Source organism: Ictalurus furcatus, chromosome 26, assembly GCF_023375685.1.
Source record: "Ictalurus furcatus strain D&B chromosome 26, Billie_1.0, whole genome shotgun sequence".
NCBI lineage: Eukaryota > Metazoa > Chordata > Actinopteri > Siluriformes > Ictaluridae > Ictalurus > Ictalurus furcatus.
Window position 1 is genome coordinate 7,526,038 of NC_071280.1, and position 22,396 is coordinate 7,548,433.

Sequence of the window (22,396 nt, forward strand, 5' to 3'; positions counted from 1 at the left end):
GCTTTTGTTAGCCCTTCCTGAAATAAGAAGTTTAGACACACAGAAGAACTGCAGAACAACCCCATGTCCATATAAACCCATATAAAATGTATATTATCTGTAAGATATTTGTTCTTCTTTCAAAAATAATTGTTAAAAAAGAAAAAAAGAAAAAAAGGAATTTACATAATGAACATCTGCGGAACGATTTAATATTCATTTCTTAACTAGACACACTGCGTTTGTAATTACAAATCAAATGTTATTATAACGTGACACTTGGTGGAAGGTGTTCAACTCCAAAACCCACCTAAGGTAAGAAAACAGTTGCCTGTACAAAAAGTAACAGTTTAACAAAAAAAAAAAATAAAAATAAAAAATCTGCCACATCAAACTGAAGGTTAGGAAAATGGCTATCCAATAACTCAAAGCATATTCAAATCTTTGGACATGAAAAGTCCATTTAAATTGATGGTCACAGTGGATAAAATACAACTAGAGGATCACATGAGCATTAAAGTCTCAACTTCCAACAGAATGAAAAAAAAAAAGTCTTACAAAAGAATCAAACAGTGACGGAAGAGGTTAAAAAAAAGGAGGGGGTGTGGTAAAAAACCCCAAAAAACTAAATAAAAAAAAAAAAAAAACTATTTCAAAAGCACCACTGAGATCCTTGACAAGGCAGCTGGGCTTTGCTCAGCAGACTGTGAAGGGTTGCTAAGAACATACAACCATACGAGGATTTTCAGAGGTCACAGAACAGAAACCTCTCATCACAACATACATCACACCACCGTGCTGTAGGCGGTGTTGACTGAGGCGAAAGCAGGGCGAAGACTTAATCTTCATCATCATCATCAAAGTCCTCATCATCCTCATCTTCGTCCTCTTCCTCGTCTTCCAGGAAGGATGCCGGAGTATCACGAGAGCTGCCATGGTACGAGCTGTTGGAGCTGGAGGCCATAGTGGCAACAGCTCCATTATCACTATAAAAAGATAAAGAATAAATAATTAATAAATAAATAAAGACGAGGCACGTCAAGGAAAATAATCAATGTTGGGGTGGTGTTATTGCTTATTAATGAACGTCACACCGTACTTTTTATCTGTTTATAGTTACATTTAATGTGTGATTTCCATAAGACAAGTTGGTTTCCGTTAACACTATAATGTTATAACTATAAACAATCATTTCCTCTTCTCGTCTTCTTAAAAGACATGTTCTTCAGATTTCGTGGAGCTCTTTTGTGAATGTTGCGGCCAAAGATGCTTGACTTTGCGCTGACTTTTTCCAAAATCTGTGACGCAACTTGCCGAGTTAACTTCTTGAATTGGTGAAATTGCATGAAATTGTTCTGCACGCTCTTTCGCAGTGATGTTTGTTAGTAAATTAGATGTTTTAGCTGTACTCATGTTCGACGTACGTGAATCGATGAGGGCTTTAGCTGATTGCACGCTGTGATGACGTCACGTGACGCGTCTTGGCCCAAATCTATGGAAAATCTGCAGTAATTTTGAAAAAAAATCACAAGCCTCTCTGAATATTGCAAAGTTTGACAGATTTTGCGTTCGTTTCTGCGATCGCAAAAATAATTTATGCATAATAATTTCTTGCTTTTCAACCGGAAACATGTACACCTGCCCCCCATGTTGAACGCTATTGGCTGTTTGCTGCAAACATCTGGTTTTTATGAGCACACGGAGCAAACCTCGGTTCAGGGTTAAAACCTGGGTTGAGTGAGACAGTTGATAACCAGCATCATAACTTTAATTAACCCGCGTTAGAAATGTTTGGTTTTGTCAACTCAAAACTTACTCCGGAACTCTGAGTTTGTTCAACGCGCTTCGGGAGGCAGGCCTCAGAGTTCCCACAACGCGTCTGTATTTCTGAGAGAAATTTCGCAGAATGGCAGAGGAACTCACCTGTTTGTATGAGAATGTCTGTGGACTCCCTGTGCCATATCTAAACAAACACAAACATTAGAATAAAATAAGATTTATTTATTTTACCCAATTGTACTATACTGTACAAGTATTGTAAAAATACTGCCGTCAGTAATTCACTCCATATGCTTTACTTTGGAAGGAAAAAACAAACAAACAAACAAACAAACAAACAAACAAAAAACATACAACACAGTTGTGCTGTAGATTAATCAGCCCTATTGGGTCCAGAAGTATAAATCTACATGAAAAATGCACAATTATTCAAAATATGTAAATTAAATGAAAATAACATCTAATCAGCCATGTGTTACTCAGCATAGCAGTAAAGTTATGTTAAAAAAAGACTGACAGGGGTTTCCTGTTGGCCAGGTGTGCCCTGTTAGATTGACTGTAATCAGTAAATAGCTCTAAACATCTACTCTTGGTTTGAGCCCTGGCTTTTGCCAATGAAGACTGCATTTGTTGCTAAAAAGGAAAAGCCAATATGAAGACCAGAGAGCTGTGTATGGGAGAAAAGCAATCTTGTAATACCATTTTGTAGCTGAGGAAAGAGGGAAAATCTATCAGAGCCATTGCACAAGCATTGAGCATAGCCAATACAACCATTTGGAGTGTCCTGAAAAAGATACCACTGGTGTACTAACAACCAGACATCGAACAGCTCGGCCAAGGAAACAACAGCAGTTGCAGAATCACTGTGAGAGCTGTGAAGAAAAATATACATTCCATACCACAAGACGCAAACCAGTCATCAGCAGTAAGAATCAGAAAACCAGATTGGAATTCACAAAGAAATACAGAGGAGATGAGCCACAAAAGTTCTGGAACCGAGATTAACCTCTACCAAAGTGATGGAAAGACCAAAGTGTGGAGAAAGAAAAACAACTATTCATGAACCAGAACACTGGAAGCTCATCTGTGAAAAATGGTGGAGGGAGTGTCATGGCTTGGGCTTGCACGGCTGCTTCTGGAACAGTATCACTCATCTGTATTGATGATGCAACTCATGATGGTAGCAGGAGAATGAATTCTCCTCCTGAAGAGGAGACTGAAGGGAGAAACCCCACCCCACCCCCCAAAACCAAAAACAACCGAGAGAGGCTGCGGAAAAAGCCTGGAAAAGCATCACAAAAGAACCGTTATTAATAATGTGGTTCTTTGCATATAAACTTGATTAGTGGAATATGTAGTAATAATTTTAAAAAGTGTCAAATTATTACTGAAATTTCATTAACCTTAGGCCACAAAATCTTATTGGATTAACCAACTTCACATCAGCTACCAATCAGGGAGGGTGAAGACTAATACGTGCTTCCTCAGACACACGTGAAGCCAGCCAAACATTTCTTTTCAAATTGCTGTGGCACAGGGTAGCGCCACACGCTCAGTCCTCTAAATGGACACGGCGAGCGCAGACAGCTTACAGTCGTGGCCTCATACACACGATTTATAATAGCCTTGCTAAATGTGCAAATACAAATCAATGGCCAAAAGAGGTTGAGAACCCCCGTCTTAGTACTTAGAGCTTGTGTTCTGACCTGTTACATAAGGTTCCAGCGCTTTAGGTATGAGGGTTCGGGCTATCTTCAGATTTTCCGGCGTACATTTGCCCGAGTCGAGCCCAAGCGCCATGCCCATGCGCTTCAGCACCTCGATGTCGTCATGGATCTCAAACATGTTGTCAAAGTTAAACAGGTACTCAAACCTGTGGAGGACAACACGTTTACGCTGAGCACGCTTGAGGAACGTCGTGAAAAGCAGGAGAACGAGTCAGCGTGAGTCTTACTTGTCATTTGAGATGCTGCAGTCGATGACGGTCTTCTTGCTGGTGTTCACTATGATGAAGGGGAGGTGGATGACTGTGTTGGGAGGAGGTCTGTGGTTCTTCTGCTCTGCCTCGCGATTCCTTTGCACCAGGCGCTTGAAGGCTATTTGCTAGATTTAGTTTTCATATGTTCAACACAAAAGGTGTGTGGATTAGGAGCCATAATAGACTTGTGGTTTAAATAAACATGTTCATACCCATGTGTGTGCGTACCTGTAGTATGAGCTCTTGAAGCTGAGACTGCTTCTGCTTGATTCTTTCAAGTCGTCGCTGGCGCTCGGCCTTTAGTGAAGGAGACACACTCTGAATCAATACAGTACACAAATAACACTGCATTCAATTCAATTCAATTTTATTTGTATAGCGATTTTTACAATAGACATTGTCTCAAAGCAGCTTTACAGAAATTGCATGCATGCATAAATCAAGAATGTTCTGCTGATTGCATTCATAATAAAACCTCTGGCCAGGACATCAAGTTGTGTGTAAAGTTTTACCCAGAAAGTGAACAGTCAGTTCTCGAAGTTGATGTGTTGGAAACAGGAAAAATGGGCAAATGTAAGCATGCGAGCGACTTAGATGACGGGAGTCAGATCATCTCCAAAACAGCAGGTCTTGTGGGGTGTTCCCGGTATGCAGTGATTAGTACCTACCAAAATTGGTCCAAGGAAGGACAACCGGTGAACCGGTGATAGGGTCATGGGCGCTCCAGGCTCATCGGGGTTTTTCACACTACATTTAACTCCGGGTTATCATCGTTCTAAACCTGGCTTTTAATCCTGTGTAGTGGAACGTTTCACACTTGTAACGTGTGTGTAAATGGGGTTAGCGTCAACTGTGGACGGAGAGGAGCACAGAGTCGCGTAGAGCCAGAACACAAGTCTGCCTCCTGTTTCCCTCTGAAGCAAAAGGAAAATCTTATCTTTGTGCGTCTCGAGAGGCTCAAAACAGCCGAGCAGGATTTACGTGGTGACATTTCTTCTCACTGATGTGAAAGCGCAAAACAAGCAGTTATTTAAACCGGTCAAGCGCTGTATTTATAGAATCACGGTTGTAGACACAGCAAATATGCAAATAAGAACGTTAACCCAGGGTTTATGAATATACAGTGTGAAACGTTAGATTACGAATACCCATGAATAACTGTCAACCCTGAGCAAAGAACAGGCAGTGTGAAACGTGAAACAACCCAGATAACCCAGGATTCCGTTCCCCGGGGTTTCAGAATGACCCAGGGTTAACTATTTCAAGTGTGAAATGCCCTATTGATGCATGTGGGGAGCGAAGGCAAGCCTGTCTGGTTCGATCCCACAGAAGAGCTACTGTAGCATAAACTGCTGAAAAAATGCTGGCTATGATGGAAAGGTGTCAGAACACACTGCATCACAGCTTGCTGAGTAGCTGCAGACCGGACAGAATGCCCATGCTGACCCCTGTCCACTGCCGAAAGCATCAGAACTGGACCATGGAGCAATGGAAGAAGGTGGCCTGGTCTGATGAATCACTTTTTCTTTTACATTATATTGATGGCTGGGTGTGTGATAAGAGATGGCACCAGGATGCACTATGGGAAGAAGGCAAGCCGGTGAAGGAAGTGTGATGCTCTGAGCAATGTTCTGCTGGGAAACTTTGGGTCCTGGCATTCATGTGGATGTTACTTTGACACGCATCATCTACCTAAACATTGCTGCAGACCAAGTACACCTCTTCATGGCATTGATATTCCCTAATGTCAGTGGCCTCGTTCAGCAGGATAATGCTCCCTGAGACACTGCAAAAACTGTTCAGGAATGGGTTTGAGGAACATGACAAAGAGTTCAAGGTGTTGACTCGGCCTCCAAATTCCCCAGAACTCAATCCGAAAGAGCGTCTGTGGGATGTGCTGGACAAACAAGCCCGATCCATAGAGGTCCGACCTCGCAACTTACAGGACCTGCTGCTAACATCTTGGTGCCAGATACGCCAGCACATTTAAGAGGTCTTGTGGAGTCCATGTCTCGATGGCTCAGAGCTATTCTGGCAGCACAAGGGCAGGTTGTTAGGCAATATTAGGCAGGTGGTTTTAATGTTATGGTTGATTGGTGCATGTTTTGACCCATTCCTAAAATGTCTCTTTTGAATTGAACTGTACTTTAGTCATGTTTTATGCATGTGTACATATTGGTTTCTAACCTCCAGGTCCTTGCACTCCTGAGCAGAATTAGTTGGGAAGCCGATCCATTTGATTTCCTTCTTGTCTTTGGAGATGATGTTCATCGCCATTAGGACATTTAGTGCATCATATACCCGCCGCCGAATGTTCTTCTGGTCATAAACATGCTATTGGTGCAGAAACATATGGAAAACACAAGTCAGATCAATCAAGAAGAAAAAAAAACAACTGAGGTTTTATTATTGTGGGGAATAATATAAAATATAGACAGGAAAAAGGTCTAGAATAGTGTGACAGTTTTTTGAACAAAACAAAGAGATCATTTTATATTTTAGAAAACACTTTAAACCGTTTACGATAAACAAAAATGTTTATGAAGGTAAGTTTAGAGCAGTGGTTCTCAACCAGGTGGGCGTGCCCCGGCCAGAGATCGGAAGGGGGGTGCAGATTGTTTTCAAGAAAAAAAAAAAGACACAGATAGGGCATCATTTGGGTCCTCGGTGTATTTTATTGCTTTTCAAATAGAACGTGCATAAATGAAAAACCCTGCGTTCCCTCTCCTTCTGCATTTTCTTTTTGCTAGGGAGGGGCGGAGCTTCGCCTGCCTTTTATCCAGCGGTCAGTGCAGACCAGTGTTGCCAACTAAGCGACTTTTCAGACCCCTTCAGTGACTCTTCTGCAAAAAAAAATTTTTTTTAAAGCACCTTGCGACAAATCTATCGACTTTTTGGACAAACCTTAGCAACTTTCCAAATGTCACCAGTTCTGTAGTGCAAGTGCGAGGTCTTGCTTTCCCGCTGCACTCTCATCTCTCTCTGTGTCTGCTCTGTTCAGTGAGTGTCTGAGAGCCGGAGATTTAAGAGTGTCATGGATAACGAGACGCGCCCTTCGTCCCAATTTACATCATTCACATGTGAATGTTTTTAGAACGCAAGCTGAATGGAATGCAACATGTTTTACTTGTAAAATATTCCACGTTATTACAGCCTAGTTCTCTCGTTCAAAGTAGTTATAGTGTTCAGAAACATTTTATATCATTCATGTTCAATACCTGTCCATTATATAGTTTTATAAAAGTCATTAAAGTTATTTTAAAAAATCATAAGTTATGAAAAGTAATTTAAAAAAGTAAAAAACACAAAACAAAAAATATAAAATCTATCTATCTATCAATCAATCAATCAAAAACACATTATAGATTAGGTAGATAGATAGATTTTATATAGAATAGATGATCTCTGCCTCGAATATAAACATCTGGTTTAGAGGACTTGGCGTCCATGGTTTCCAAAAGGAATTTCAAAATGTATACTCTTTTTATAGCCAATCATGTTACTGACCTGTTGCCAATTAACCTCCAGCTTTTTCTTTTTACTAACACTTACTTTTCCAGCCTTATGTTGCCCCGTCCCAACTTTTTTGAGATGTGTTGCGGCCATCAAATTCAAAACGACCTTCTTTTTTTTTCATAAAATAGTACATTAAATCAGTTTAAACATTTGATACGTTTTCTATGTTCTATTGTGAATAAAATATGGGTTCATGAGATTTGTGAATTATTGCATTCTGCTTTCATTGACATTTATTTACATAGCATCCCAACTTTTTTGGAATTGGGGTTGTGTGTGTGTGTGTATATATATATATATATATATATATATATATATTACACACACACATATACACACACACACACAGTATCTCAAAAAAGTGAGTACACCCCTCACATTTTTGTAAATATTTGATTCTATCTTTTCATGTGTCAACACTGAAGAAATGACACTTGGCTACGATGTAAAGTAGTGAGTGTACAGCTTGTGTAACAGTGTAAATTTGCTGTCCCCTCAAAATAACTCAACACACAGCCATTAATGTCTAAACTGCTGGCAACAAAAGTGAGTACACCCCTAAGGGAAAATGACCAAATTGGGCCCAAAGTGTCAATATTTTGTGTAGTCATTATTTTCCAGCACTGCCTTAACCCTCTTGGGCATGGAGTTCACCAGAGCTTCACAGGTTGCCACTGGAGTCCTCTTCTACTCCTCCATGATGACATCACGGAGCTGGTGGATGTTAGAGACCTTGTGCTCCTCCACCTTCCGTTTTAGGATGCCCCACAGATGCTCAATAGGGTTAAGGTCTGGAGACATGCGTGACCAGTCCATCACCTTCATCCTCAGCTTCTTTAGCAAGGCAGTGGTCGTCTTGGAGGTGTGTTTGGGGTCGTTATCATGCTGGAATACTGCATACTGATCATGCTCTGCTTCAGTATGTCACAATTCATGTTGGCATTCACGGTTCCCTCAATGAACTGTAGCTCCCCAGTGCCGGCAGCACTCATGCAGCCCCAGACCATGACACTCCCACCACCATGCTTGACTGTAGGCGAGACACACTTGTCTTTGTACTCCTCACCTGGTTGCCGCCACACACTCTTGACACCATCTGAACCAAATAAGTTTATCTTGGTATCGTCAGACCACAGGACATGGTTCCAGTAATCCATGTCCTTAGTCTGCTTGTCTTCAGCAAACTGTTTGCGGGCTTTCTTGTGCATCGTCTTTAGAAGAGGCTTCCTTCTGGGACGACAGCCATGTAGACCAATTCGATGCAGTGTGCGGCGTATGGTCTGAGCACTGACAGGCTGACCCCCCACCCCTTCAACCTCTGCAGCAATGCTGGCAGCACTCATACGTCTATTTCCCAAACACAACCTCTGGATATGACGCTGAGCACGTGCACTCAACTTCTTTGGTCGACTTACACTGTTCCACAAGCTGTACACTCACTACTTTACATTGTAGCAAAGTGTCATTTCTTCAGTGTTGTCACATGAAAAGATATAATCAAATATCTACAAAAATGTGAGGGGTGTACTCACTTTTGTGAGATACTGTATATATAAATAATTGCTTTTATCAATCTCTATTCTTTCCACCCCAAAACTCCATTGTCTGTATTTAATTTAGACTGAGAAGCGGTAGTAAAAAGGCACAAACTCATCTACCAGAAGCACGTGTTAATGGGGAGAACTTACAGCGTCATTTGGAGAGATGTTGTCTCCAGAACTCAGCTCAGTCACCAGCTCGTCTGCGACCTCATTATAGGAGGTTACGCCTTTCTTCTGAACCTTCTCGCACACCTTCATGGAGAAATGTCTCAAGCCTTTCCCATTCTTGTCCCCTCTTCTACTGCTGCGTCTGTAGGAGAGAAAAACTCTCATTAAGATCTCGGATTCATTCCAGGTGATATTTACCCCTCGTCATCCGACCTTGAAATAGAGCTGTCAATCTGCTCTCTGTAACTTTATAGTTATTATACGAGTTCAAATCCAGTGTTCTAGACTGCAAAGTGAAAACATCTAAGGTGTCCAGCCCCTGCTGTTACTAAATCACCTTTTAGGGTGAAGAGTTATCCTGCTTCTAACACTGGCAGGAATTATTTTCTTGGATACGAGCACTCTGATGGTTTAAGTACTGCATTTTAGACTGTGACAAGTTGAGCAAATATAGTTTAATTTTTCCTTTCATTACAAAATATTCATGTTGACCTATAGCTAGGGCTAGGCGGTACAGCTAAAAAAAATTATCACAATATCATGTTTCATATCATTTGGTATCAATATATTTTGACGTTTTTCTTATTTAACCAAAGACCAGTAAAAAAAAAAAAAAGGTTTGAATTTAACCATTGATTTTGTTCCTCCCTTTCAGTCTCCTCCTCGGGAGGTGAACTGCTGCTGAATTAGGTTAATGTCTGGTGATTGACTTGGCCAGTCTAAAGCCTTCCCCAATAAAGTCCTTTGTTGAGTTGGCATCGTGTTTTGAATCATTGTCTTTCCCCCCCGATTAATTTGGATGCATTTCTCTATCAATTGTTTTTGTAGACTTCTGAATTAATTCTGCTGCTATCATGAGTTCCATCATCAGAAAAGATTAGTGATCCTGTTCTAGAAGCAGCCATGCAAGTCCAAGCCATGACACTACCTCCACCAATTACGTTTACAGCATTTGGCAGATGCTCTTAGCCAGACTGACTTACAATTATCTCCATTTATACATCTGAGCAATTAAGGGTTAATTAAGACCTTGCTCATGGACCCTACAGTGGCAGCACGGCAGTGCTGGGGTTGAACTCATGACCTTCCAATCAGTAGCACAACATCTTACCCACTGAGCTACCACTTGTTCTCCATACTTTGGTCTTTCCATCACTTTGGTAGAGGTTAATCTCGGTTACAGAACTTTTGTGCCTTATCTCTCTCAGCTCTCGAGGTCTTCTTCCAACGGTGGATACCTTCAAAACCTGTCCTGTGAAGATTGTTGATGTCATAGACTGTTGTTTTTGGGTTTTTCTTCACAGCTCTCACAATATTTGTCATCAGTTGTTGTTTTCCTTGGCCGACCCATTCGTCACCTTCAGTACACCAGTGGTTTCTTTCGTTTTCAGGACACTCCAAATTGTTGTAATGGCTAAGCCCAATGTTTGTGCAGTGCCTCCGATTGATTTTTCTCTCTTCTCTCAGCTTCAAAATGGCTTGCTTTTCTCCTATAGACAGCTCTCTGATCTTCATGTTGGTTTATCCTTTTTAACAACAAATGCAGTCTTCACAGGTGAAACTGAAGGTTAAAACCAAGAGCTGTTCAGAGCTATTTATTGTTTAAACAACCAATCAAATAGGACACACCAGGGTAACAAGAAACACCTGTCAGTCACATGTTCCAGTATTTTTGCTCACCTACAAATTGGGTGGTCTGATACAAAATGTTCTATGTTGTTTAACACGTCTACATATAAATACCATATGCTTGTATTTTGCTTGTATTTTCTCATTTGTAAGTCGCTTTAGATAAAAGCATCTGCTAAATGAATAAATGTAATACCAGGAAATAAAAGGTGAAATTCTAAACTCTTCTCATATTCATCTTTTAATCTCAAACCCAAACGTCTTCGGTCTACAGCAAAAACAACTGAATTGGACTTGCTGCAGGTAAGTGGCATTATTTAATCCTAGCTGCTAATAACAGGTGCTTCTGATACAGCATAAAGCCAGAATGGGGACTGAGACAACTGGTATTCAATGATCATAATTTTATTTTTTTTAAAAAGCTGTGTTACAGTGGTGTGTATTAAAAATCCTACTGAGATCCAGAGAGGTGGCACAGAGTGCACATGACGTACCCACTGGACCAGGGTGAAGACTCTCGCGCCTGTGTCTGTGGCGTGAGGAACTGAGCACTAGGAGTTCTGGGGCTGGTTAACAGAGCGGCACCAGCAGGAGCACTGGGCCTCTGAGGAGTGCCAATCACCTACAGATACAGATTACACATATCACTCTCAAAATTTACCATTACTCGACATGCCATTTAAACAAGTCAATATTAATACTTGCCACTGAAATTCAACATTGTAAACTCCTTTTCATTAACAAAGTTTTAACAGCTTAGCGATTTAGACTCTTTAGTCCTTAAAGGTTGGAAAACCTTACAGATCCTCCAAGTACTATTATATCGTTGCGACGTTTGCACATTTTATAACCAAACTTCTCACATGCTAATGAATTGAGAATCCCATTGTATTTGCATGGTGACCTGGGGAAACCTTTTCATGGTGAAATTGTGTCATTTCCTACCATATACAGTCAGGTCTATAAGTGTTTGGATGCTTACACTTTTCGTAATTTTGCCTCTGTACACCACCAATCAAGCTTAATTTCAAATTCACTTCTCAGCTTTAATTCAAGGGGTTTAACAAAAACATTGCATTAACCGTTTTAGGAATTAAAGCCATTTTTTAAAGCCTGTGAAAATGGAGGAGGGACTGTAAAACTTGGCTGTAATTCCAAAACGGTTGAAGCAACATTTTTGTTAAACCCCTTGAATTAAAGCTGAAAGTCTACACTTCAATCACATCTTGATTGCTTCATTTCAAATCCATTGTGGTGGTGTACTAAGGCAAAACTACAAAAACTGTGTCACTGCCCAAATACTTATTTACCTGACTTTATCGTTCCAAAAAACTACAGAATTTCCATAGCTGAAATGTATGCTCTATGAATGCATCTCAACCACAAGTAATTTTGCAGTGTACTTGTAGTAAGTCTGCCAAAAGTGAAAAAAAAAAAAATGTATTTAAAAATTTTATTGGAACTGCAGCGCAAGAGGATCTGATAATTTAATATTCTAGCTTCAGAAAACCTCACACATATTTGGTCTAACATCATTGTATCATTTATATTAGTGCGACAAAGTGATGAGCAACAATATCCCCGTGTCCACCTCCCACCCGGCTCTGGCTGAGAGCTTGTGTCTGTAATTGGATGATAGCGATGATTTGCGCTCTAATCCTGCTGACTCCAAACTTCGGTGATCAGCTTAGATGGAACTCTCACGGGTCACCTCGCTTAATGTTAATGGAGGATTTTATCGGCGTCGTGCTCCGTACATATTCAAAAGGAAGGATGGGGAAACCTCATTGGAGGAGAGAAGAGGTATTAGAGGGAGCCCCGGTTCTAATTAGGGAACAGGTAGAACCTGTGAGAAGGGGAAGGAGCTCTGGTGCAGGGCAGATTAGTCTTATTTGGGAATGGAAAGTCCTATCACATAGTCAGAGACACTGACAGTTAAAGCAAGACAAGAAGTGTAGTCCCTCCAGTGACCCTGGATGGTTATGACCCCTTAGTTGTCTTACCACATGTGAAAGCACATTAACGCCAGGGCCTCCGAGTGCTTTAGGCATTATCTGCTTCACTCCGGTGACAGAAGAAGGATGGACAGTCACGAGAGACACGACAGCACCTGACAGAGAAAGCAACAGATAACAGTACGTCCAACATAAACACACAGGTCTGAAGGTCTGTACAGAGCAAGGCAACAAAACATCAACGTTCTGTTAGGTTCTTGGGTTAAACAGAGCTCTGGATGTTCAGTTCAAAAGATGGACGCCCTGGACACCTGCCCTCTGCTGGAGGTCTTAATCAACTGCATGGTGTTAAAACATGAACAGACACGAAACACAAGTGTGTGGCGTATTGTACGCAGTGTTCGTTCACAAGCAGCTTTTTACAGTAAACACCAAAATGCTGGTGGAGAAAAAAGCTGCTCAAGCGTAAGAAAAGATCGTGCGCACAGCAATTAAGAAAGTGTGCATGAAAACTTTTCTAGTCACTACGCGTGAACTAAAACAGACGAGCGGCACCACGAGTGCCTGGTGGTTATTGTCAAACCCTTGTATGTACAGTACGTGGACTCCAGTTTCCAGCATTGAAAATGCTGTTTTTGACCATTTTCAGCTAATCATTTTCAGCAGCATCCACATACGAAATATAATTAAAACATTTAATCGATTCTTCAAAGGTTCTTGTAAATAGGGATGGGCAACATGATGTGTATATCACGACTCTTGGGGGTAGAGGTCGACCGATTGATTGGTTTTGCTGATTAATCGGCACAGATAACCGATTACTGGAACACTATCGGTTATCGGTAAAAATCCACACACGGTTTTCCCCAGTTGCGTCCGTTGCCATTAGAGGCCACTCTCATACTGTATAGAGGTGAAATTAAAAACCATCGCTGACTAATTTTGTTAGTTTTTTGATTCGTTTCGGTTTTCGGCCAAGTGCCTCCAGAATTTTCGGTTTCAGCCAGATATGTTCATTTCGGTGCGTCACTACTTTAACCGTATTGCTGTATAATATAACTATTGTTCTGGTGTTGATTCTCTCCTTCACATGTTAAAACCTTTTGTCAAATTGTAGCAGATGTACACTACCGGTCAAACGTTTAGACACACTCATTCTTTATGTAACCCCACCCCCCATTTTATAATAATAATAATAATAATAAAGTCATCAAAACTCTGGAGTAACACAAATGGAGCCATGGGGATTATGTCGTGATTAAAAAATAAATAAATAAATAAATCTAAATAACCCTTTTTGCATGAATAGAATTTACAGAAATGTATTCTTGGTGTTTTCTCAACTGATTTCTTGAGGAGATGATTTTTAAACAGTATTAAAGTTCGCACCTACGCTGCGCACTTATCAGCTGCTTTTCGGAATATTTCACACCGAGTCGTCTGTTAAAAAAATATTTTTGGTAAATAAAATGTTAGTTATCTAATGAAAGAAATGAATACGTCGGCACGATTATATCTTCGTCTACAACACTGATTTCACACATTTAATCACACCTTCAGATCAAAAGGTTTTGAAGATCATGAGAAACATTTCAGTCGAGTGTCTGTGAACTTTTGACCAGTCGTGTATTTCTGAATGTATTTATTAACTGTGCATTTTTAAGGTTTGTGGTAAATCGCACATATGATACAGAGACAGTGTTTACACGTTAAGCGGCAGTCACGATAGACTTCCAGCATTTCAGAAATTTCTTCAGAGACCGCTGTGAATATGGGCGGTAACCGGATATGCTTGCACTGTTATTAATATGTGTTTCAGTGTTAAAATACACCTTCTGTTCCTGTATGCAGCGACACTGCAATCTAGGCAGCTTCTCCTTTAATGTTGATTTTATATTCTTTTAAAGCCATGTTGTATTAAAAGGGACGGTGCAACACCGCTATAATCAGTGCTTCCTCTATCTTGGATTTTCTGAAACGGTCACGCCGTGAAGTTTCGATCTTCCGTTGGTCACACGTCTTCACACGATACGAATTCACAGGTCAGAGTTCACTAAGCTTGAACTTTGGTATGCAGAGAACCGCTTAACTTCTTCGCAAAAAGCTCGCGCTTCTGGTCTCCAGCATTCACACGAGTATGAACGGAAGTCAATGGAAATTTTCGCATGCTGAAAAGGTAATGTGACCGCCCCTTTAGACTGGAAAACGCTGGAGTATTTAAAAAAAAATTTATTCCAAGCAAGCGTCACTGTTATCAGTGTCTGAGAGTCCAGTAACACAGACATTATGAAAGGCTAAGTGCAAACGAACTCTAACATGGATACAAGAACATCAAGAATTTGAATCAAGCCTCTGGGAAATTCACTTAAACCCAGATGGAATATTCCTGAATCTGTAATATCAAAGCAGACCCTTACAGTAATAAATAAAGACGTGTTCTACCTTCTCTGACGAACAGCACACCTGGATTCCGAGGTGGGAACTCACCTGTTCCAGGACTCACGTTCTGAGTGGTAAAAACCTTCAGCTCTCCACTGGTTTCCTTCAGGCCACCCTTTGTGGGAAGAAAGGGGAGGAAAAAAAAGAAAAAAAAAAAAAGAAAAGAAAAGAGAGACGGTTAGGGGTCAGTCACAACTAGACATTAGAACACAGCAACTTTCTGGTCAGTGCATAAGAGAGGGTGGACAAATCATACATTTATTGGGTAACCCACTGTTCAGTCCATATTCTGATTAACAAGGCTAAAAAGAGGTAGCTAACCACTAAACACGTTCCGATACCAAGTGATACTATGTGATGTAAGCCAGGCGGCACATGGCAAACTGTGATCTGTGAAAATATTAAGAGGAAGGACTACAGCAGCATCCTACAAACACAAAACAAAAACATCCGTATACCAAATGGCTGATAAAAGATAGAGAAAGTGGTTTAGTGGTTAAGGCTTTGGGCTACTGCCAAGTTACCACTTAAGTCCTTGGGCAAGACCCTGAACTAAACTTAAACTGTGTCTCATTGGCGAGTTGTTCTGGATGAAAGCGTTGAATAAACTAGTTATAAAGAACGAGTCTCAGTGAACCGTTTCATAATGTCCCTGATGAGTAATACCATGTAGTTTATTCATTTTGGAATCGGTACTTTTATCAGCAAATACAGGAAAACTACCAGGTCTGGAAAAAGATGGTATTGATACGTCCCTAGTAATAACGTATGGTGAGCTGATTAGCTAGTTAAGTACATTAATACAGACTAATGCGAAGGAATATGAATACCCAGGGAGGGGATGACTCAGCCATTGTCATTATCCTCTCCCACTTAGCGCAACATTAAAACTAGCATTATGAGATCGAGTATTCGAATCTTGACCGTGCTATAGCCGCCCATGGCCTAGAGCCAAGACAGCAAAATTGGCTGCGTTCTCTGGGTGGGAGGGGTGTTATATTGTCCCTCCCCTGTCCATCAGTGACACTAGCCAAACATGGGCATCTGTGATCTCATGTATAGTTGGGTCCGTAATTATTTGGACGGTCGCAATTTTCCTAGTTTGGCCTCTGTTCACCATGACAACAGATATTAAATAAATCGAGTCCCTCCATTCTCACAGGCTCAAAAGTAATTGGACAATTGACTGATAAGCAGTTTCAGTGGACTGTTTCCTCGTTATTTCATGACATATTAAGAAAAAAAAAAAAGTATGGAGTTGATTCCAAGCGTAGTATTTGCATTTGATTTGTTGTTCATGGAAACTCTTAATATGCAGTCCAAAGAGGTGTCGATGTAAGTGAAGGAGTGAAGTGAACTGTAGGAGGGTGTCATTAGTCAAAAAACAAAACAGACCTATCAGAGAGATAGCAGAAACTTTAGGAGTGGCCAAATCAACAATTTGGAAGATTCTTATAAAGAAGGAACACACTAGTGAGATCAAGGACACTAAAGGGCCTGTAAGGCCATGGAAGACAACTAAAAGTGGATGATCACAGAATTCTTTCCTTGTTGAAGAAAAACATCTACCCAAGTCAAGAACACTCTGGAGGAGGAAGGCGTATCATTGTCAAAGTCTACAGTCAAGAGACGCCTTCATGATTGTAAATACAGAGGGTGTACCTCAATATGCAAACCACTGATAACACTCAAGAACCGAAAGGCCAGATTAGACTTTACTAGAAAACCTCTACAGAAAAGCCTGACCAGTTCTCGAACAGGATTCGTCAGACAGATAACACCAACTTTAACTTGTACCAGAATGATGGGAAGAGAAGTGTAATAAGGAAGGAAAGGATTGCTCATCATCCAAAGCATACCACATCATCTGTCATACATATGGAGGAAGTGTTACAGCATGGGCATGCACGGCTGCCAGTAAAGCTGGATCACTGGTGTTTATTGATGATGTGACTGCTGATAGAAGAAGCAGGATGAATTTTGAAGTATAGAGCTAAACTTTCTGCTCAGATTCAGTCAAAATGCTGCAAAAACCGATAATCCTTAAACAGCCAATTCAGTCACCTGACATCAACCCAAAGTTTTTCACTTACTGAAGACAAAACTGAAAGCAGAAAGACCCACAAACCAGCAGCAACTGAAAGCAGCTACAGTAAAGGCCTGACAAAGCATCTCAAGAGAGGAAACTCAGCATTTAGTGATGTCCATGTGCTCCAGACTTCAGGCAGTCATTGACTGCAAAGTATTTGTATCCAAGTATTAAAAATAGTACTCATATATATATATATATATATATATATATATATATTAGTACTATATGAGTACTATATATATATATATATAAATTTGTCCAATTACTTCTGAGCCTGTGAAAATGGAGGGACTGTGTAAAAAATGGCTGTAATTCTAAATGGTTAATGCAGTATTTTTGTTGAACCCCTTGTATTAAAGCTGAACGTCTACACTTCAATCATGTCTTGATTGCTTCATTTCAAATCCACTGCGGTGAGGTACAGAGGCAAAATTCCGAAAATTGTCACTGTCCAAATACTTAGGGACCCAATTGTATGTAGAAGAGGGTGGATTGCACCTAGTGTGTTATGCTACCCTGTGACGCAGCATGAGCAGCAGTTTGGCTGGTTTCATGCGTCGCAGAGGAAGCACGTGTTAGTCTTCACCCTCCCCCCACTAGATAGCAGTGGTGTTGTAGGGGAGAGAATCATTTTACGGAAAAAAGAAAAGAAAAGGAAAAAAAAAAGTACAATACCCTGCTTGCATAAGTGTGCAAACCCTTATATAACTGGGAACATGGCAGTGTTCAGAATTAACCAATCACATTCAAACTCATGTTAAATACTAATATACCTAGTACAGCGTACACCTGCCATCAATTAAAGTGACTGATTACGCCAAAATAACGTACAGCTGTTCCTATAGGACTTTCCTGACATTTTCTTGGTAACATCCAAATGGAAAAGCCATGGGCCACAAAGAGCTTACTAAGCAGGTACAGGATATCATTGATGAAAAATATCAGGAGAGGGTTAACAAAAAAAATTCCAAGGCATTGGGTATACCATGGAATAGTATAAAGTCAATCAATAAGTGGAAAAAAATATGGCATGACAGTGACACTACTAAGAACAGGACATCCCAGTAAATTTGATGAGAACATCAGGAGAAAACTGGTCAGGGAGGCTGCAAAGAAGCCTACAACAACATTAAAAGAATTACAGCAATTTCTGGCAAGTCCTGGTTGCTCCCTACATGTGACAATCTCCTGAATTCTTCATATCTCTGGGCTGAGGGATAGAGAGGCACTACAGAAGCATCTTTTATCCAAAAAATTTAATAAAAAAAATATATATATCCAATCTCCCAAAACCCCATGGAATAATGTGTTATGGTCTGATAAGAACAAAGTTGAACTTTTTGGCCATAATACCAAAAGATATGTTTGGCACAAAAAACACATCACCAAAAGAACACCATTCCCACAGGGAAGCATGGTGGTGGCAGCATCATACTTTCGGGCTGCTTTTCTTCACCTGGAACTGAAGACTAGAATAAAAAGACAAGATAAAAACTTACCAGGGAGGCTGCCAAGAGACCTACAGCAACATTAAAGAGCTGCAGGAATATCTGACAAGTACTGATTTACTCTCTGTATGTGATAATTTCTCATTCTTCACATGTCTGGGCTATGGGGTAGGGCGGCTAGAGGGAGGCCCTTTCTCACAAAAAACATCCAAGCTAAACTAAACCACCCAAAACGATGTGGCAAAATGTGTTATGGTCTAATGAGACCAATTCCAAAAGGTATGTTTGTTGCAAAAAAAAAAACCACACCAAAAGATCACCATACTCACAGTGAAGCATGGTGGTGGCAGCTTTAGGATTTAGAGCTGTTTTCTTCAGTCAGAACAGGGGCTTTTATCAGGGTGGAGGGAATCATGAATAGCTACAAATACCAGTCGATTTTAGTGCAAAACCTTCAGGTATCTGCTAGTAAGCTGAAGATGAAAAGGAGTTCCACCTTTCAGCACAACAATGACCCAAAGTACACATCCAAATCAACAAAGGAACGGTTTAACCAAAAGAAGATCCATGTTTTTGAATGTCCTCGCCTGAGCCCAGACCTGAATCCAACTAAAGATCTGCAGGGTGACGTGAAACACGTTGTGATGCCCTTACAATCTGACAGATCGAGAATGTTTTTGCAAGAAAGAGTGGGAAAATATTGCCAAGTCAAGATGTACCATGCTGAGAGACTATTAATAATAATAAAATCAAAAGGTGCTTCAACAAAGTATTAGTTTAGGGGTGTGCACACTTATGCAACAAGGTTACTTTTATGTCTGTTTTTCACGTTATTTGTATACTTTGCAGTTACACATTAAAGGTGATAGAAGATTAGACATGATTTATCTTATAACAACGGGGGTGTGTAGATTTATGTCCGTTGTACATAACGGACATGTTTTATCACATGCAAATTCCATACAACTAACTTGAATAATAAACAGGAAGCAGATACAACTGTGTGGATTTTACAATTTGCCAAGCAGCAGCCCAGTGGCACATGCTACACATCCTGTGATGTTCAGGGCGGATCAGCAAATGTCAGTTTCCTCTTTTAGTCTTTTACGCTGCAACAACGATGACATGGTGTTAGTCATTATCCTAATTGTCCTCATGACACTTACATCTCTTGCCATCATGTTTGGCTCTTGCAGAAGCTGCAAGAGCGTCTTCCCTGCTGCACGTCTCGGCTTCTGGTCTGCTTTCCCTGGAGGAAGACGGACAGTTTGGGTCTCTACATTCACTTCAATACAGAACTGAAACTGTGCATTAGTTCCACAGCAAAGAGATCTCAGAGTGGGTCAGATATGAAGCTCACGGGACGGCAAAAAGCCACACTGAAGGAAATGAGAGCATTTTAAAACTAACAGTGTTCACTGCGTCTGGTGTAAACTGGGATTTACTTCAACATGTGGATTTTGCTACAACCTTATTCCTGTTAAACACACATTGTGACAGTATATCGAGTTGGACTATCATGTTAAATACTTACTGTAAACTCCAAAAGTACTGGAACGGCAAGAACAATTCTTTTGTTTTTGCTAGACACTGAAGAGATTTGGATTTGAGATCAGAAAATGAATATGGAGACGGTAGATCAGAATTTCAGCTTTTGTTTCCTGGTATTTACATCTAGATGTGTTAAACAACCTAGAACAGGGCACCTTTGGTGGCAGACTATGCCATTTTTTTAGGCAAGCAAAAGTATTGGAACAGATAGTCTTAATGTAAATAATACTTATTATTTGGTTGCATATTCCTCGCTTGTAATAACTGCATCAAGCCGGTGACCCACTGACATGACCAAACTGTTATTTTTCTTTTGTGATCCTTTTCCAGGCTTTTACTACAGCTTCCTTCGGCTGTTTGTTTGCTTGTTTTTTTTTTTGGGGGGGGGGGGGGGGGGGATCTGCTGCTCAATTGGGTTAAAGTCTGGTGATTGACTTAATCAGTCTAAAACCTTCCACTTTTCCCCCTGATGAAGTCCTTTGTTGAGTTGGCAGTGTGTTTTGGGTCATTTTCTTGCTGCATGATGAATTTCCTCCCAATTAGATTGGATGCATTTCTCTGTAATCTGGCAGACAGGATGTTTCCGTAAACTTCTGAATTCATTCTGCTGCTGCCATCATGAATTACATCATCAATAAAGATTAGTGAGAATGTTCCAGAAGCAGCCATGCAAGCCCAAACCATGACACTACCTCCACCATGTTTCACAGAAGAGCTTGTAGTGTTCTGGATCATGAGCAGATCCTTTGTTTCTCCACACTTTGGTCTTTCCATCACTTTGGTAGCAGTTAATCTCGGTAGTAGAACTTTTGTAGATCATCTCTGTATTTCTTTGTGAATTCCAATCTGGCTTTCTGATTCTTACTGCTGATGACTGGTTTTGTATCTTGTGGTATGGCCTCAATATTTCTGCACTTGAAGTCTTCTTCGAACAGCGGATTGTGATACCTTCACCCCTGCCCCGTGGAGGTCGTTGGTGATGTCAGACTTTTGTTTTTGGGTTTTTCTTCACAGCTCTCACAACGTTTGTCATCAACTGCTGTTGTTTTCCTTGGCCGACCTGTTCGTCATCAGTTGTTCAGTACACCAGTGGTTTCTTTTGCTTTTTCAGGACACTTTAAATTGTCATATTGGCTATGCACAAAATTTGTGCGATGCCTCTGATCGGTTTTCCCTCTTTTCTCAGCTTCAAAATAGCTTGCTTTTCTCCCATACCTTGATCAATCATCTCGTCTCATCTCATCTTTGACCTCAAACCCAAATGTCTTCAATGTAAACAAGAGAACTGGCCTTGCTGTATCCAGATCAAACTCCTGTGCTGCTCACCGACATGGATAAAAGTCACTTTATGACTTCAAATCCATCTTGTACAACAGAATTTGTGTTTCAACATAAAAATAAAAAAGAAGAGCAGAAATAATATTCGTGTGTAGATGTGAGGGTAAAGAAGGAAATATCTGTTTGGGGGAGGAAGCATGTGGAGGCGTTTTGGTAGATGGACTGTGTGGAAATAAAATATTTTTAAAAAAAACTATAAGTCATAAACAAAAGCATTGTAGCAACAAGACCTCACAAATATACAGAATCTGGGTATTTATTTATTTTACTAAACTAACTACATGCTTGAGCCAGTCTGTTAGTGGAATATTTCTATTTTTGGGTTAAGTAGGCTGATTTACATGTTTTAAAAACAAAAACTTTTTGAGTTTTTGGAGTAAAAGTGCCGGATATTTAACTAAAATGAAAACTCACAACACGAAAGAAACCGCTTGTGTTTCTAAATATCTGAACTATAATGTAGTAAAGTTGTTGTGAAGGAGCGCTTCATTAATGCGGCAGGAGATAAACCAGTTTCACTTGAAGGAAATCCAAATAAACCCGTTTACTGAGTGAAGTTGAGCGAGTCCACCTTTAAAACTAAGTGTTAACAAGCTTGCTGAGCTAAGTGGTTCGCTAGCTCAGAGGCCCGAGTTATGCTAACTGGCGCTAACAGGCTACCTTACTAGCTGGCTAACTATAATTAAGGTTAGCTAGGTTAGTCCTGATAGCTGCTGCTGCTGCTATTAATCTGCACAGGTCGGGGTGTCGGGGTTGTGTCGCTTACCTCAGCTATGTTTCCACACTTCCTGTCGTCATTATAAGTTTTTGGATTTATTGTTACTTTAGAGGTCGTAAACAGTCGTTTCAGGTGAAGTTTAGTGCTGGCTGTGGTGGGTGGTGGGTGGTGGTGTGAAACAGGCTAGCTAGCTCGCTATAGAGGTTAGCTAGCAGAGCCACTACAAGCCCAGCTATATTGTTGAGTTAGCCATCAAACTAATCTT

The 22,396-nt window shown here is 40.5% G+C and overlaps 1 protein-coding gene across 5 annotated transcripts; it reads right to left on the reverse strand.

Moving 5' to 3' along the window:
* Positions 1 to 160: 160 nt before the first annotated feature.
* tfdp1b (transcription factor Dp-1, b) lies at positions 161 to 22,396 on the reverse strand. Of its 5 annotated transcripts, XM_053615006.1 has the most exons (13): positions 22,180 to 22,396; positions 19,691 to 19,773; positions 14,988 to 15,099; positions 12,594 to 12,700; positions 11,085 to 11,212; positions 8,941 to 9,103; positions 5,924 to 6,070; positions 3,965 to 4,033; positions 3,713 to 3,861; positions 3,465 to 3,631; positions 1,903 to 1,942; positions 1,404 to 1,482; positions 827 to 965 (listed from the first exon to the last, which is right to left on the reverse strand). In XM_053615006.1, exons 2-13 carry the CDS (start codon positions 19,703 to 19,705, stop codon positions 963 to 965), a joined length of 1,179 nt encoding a protein of 392 aa, XP_053470981.1. In that variant the 5' UTR covers positions 19,706 to 19,773; positions 22,180 to 22,396; the 3' UTR covers positions 827 to 962. The 5 variants fall into 5 exon arrangements, with proteins under 5 accessions (XP_053470979.1, XP_053470977.1, XP_053470978.1 ...); XM_053615004.1 differs by lacking the exon at positions 1,404 to 1,482 and having other exon boundaries at positions 161 to 965; positions 15,033 to 15,099; XM_053615002.1 differs by lacking the exon at positions 1,404 to 1,482 and having other exon boundaries at positions 161 to 965.

What these genes read in the sequence shown, in the direction of transcription:
- tfdp1b (XM_053615002.1), bottom strand. An exon ending in TGTGCTGTTCGTCAGAGAAG is followed by an intron (nt 12,701 to 14,987) that starts GTAGAACACGTC and finishes TTTCTCTGTCAG; the next exon opens with GTGCTGTCGTGTCTCTCGTG. An exon ending in TTAATGTGCTTTCACATGTG is followed by an intron (nt 11,213 to 12,593) that starts GTAAGACAACTA and finishes CTGTATCTGTAG; the next exon opens with GTGATTGGCACTCCTCAGAG.